Here is a 325-nt window from a genome sequence, read left to right on the forward strand (position 1 = left end):
CCTTGCCTTCATTCAGCTCGGTCAGAAACAAGCTCGCGGGGAGAGCCCGGCCCGGCCCGGCCTCCCGGAGCCTCAGGCGGCCCCCTCTGCGGCCAGCCGGTCCAACTCCTGGGCTTCCCGGGGCCCCTGCGCCGTGAACTCCGTGCTCAGCCGCCACACCCGCACCGTGCCCCTGGCGTCCCCCGCAGCCAGGAGCTGGGTCTGCCGGCTGTTGAATTCCAGGCAGTAGACTGGGCTTCCGTCCTGGGTCTGCCGGATGGACGCCGTGGGCTTCTGGGAGCTCTTCCGGAGGTCGAACAGCTGCACGTCGCCTGCTGGGACACAC

General features: G+C 70.5%; 1 protein-coding gene across 1 annotated transcript in view; it reads right to left on the reverse strand.

Moving 5' to 3' along the window:
• WDR34 (WD repeat domain 34) overlaps positions 1-325 on the reverse strand; it is a 7,680-nt gene continuing 7,355 nt past the window's right edge. The window contains exon 5 of the mRNA XM_021712462.1: positions 1-311. Within this exon, the coding sequence (XP_021568137.1) occupies positions 73-311 (239 nt within the window). The 3' untranslated portion in view covers positions 1-72. The remainder of the gene's footprint in view (positions 312-325) is intronic.

The sequence above is a fragment of the Carlito syrichta genome, unplaced genomic scaffold, assembly GCF_000164805.1.
Source record: "Carlito syrichta isolate Samal-C Ts95f unplaced genomic scaffold, Tarsius_syrichta-2.0.1 Scaffold303289, whole genome shotgun sequence".
NCBI lineage: Eukaryota > Metazoa > Chordata > Mammalia > Primates > Tarsiidae > Carlito > Carlito syrichta.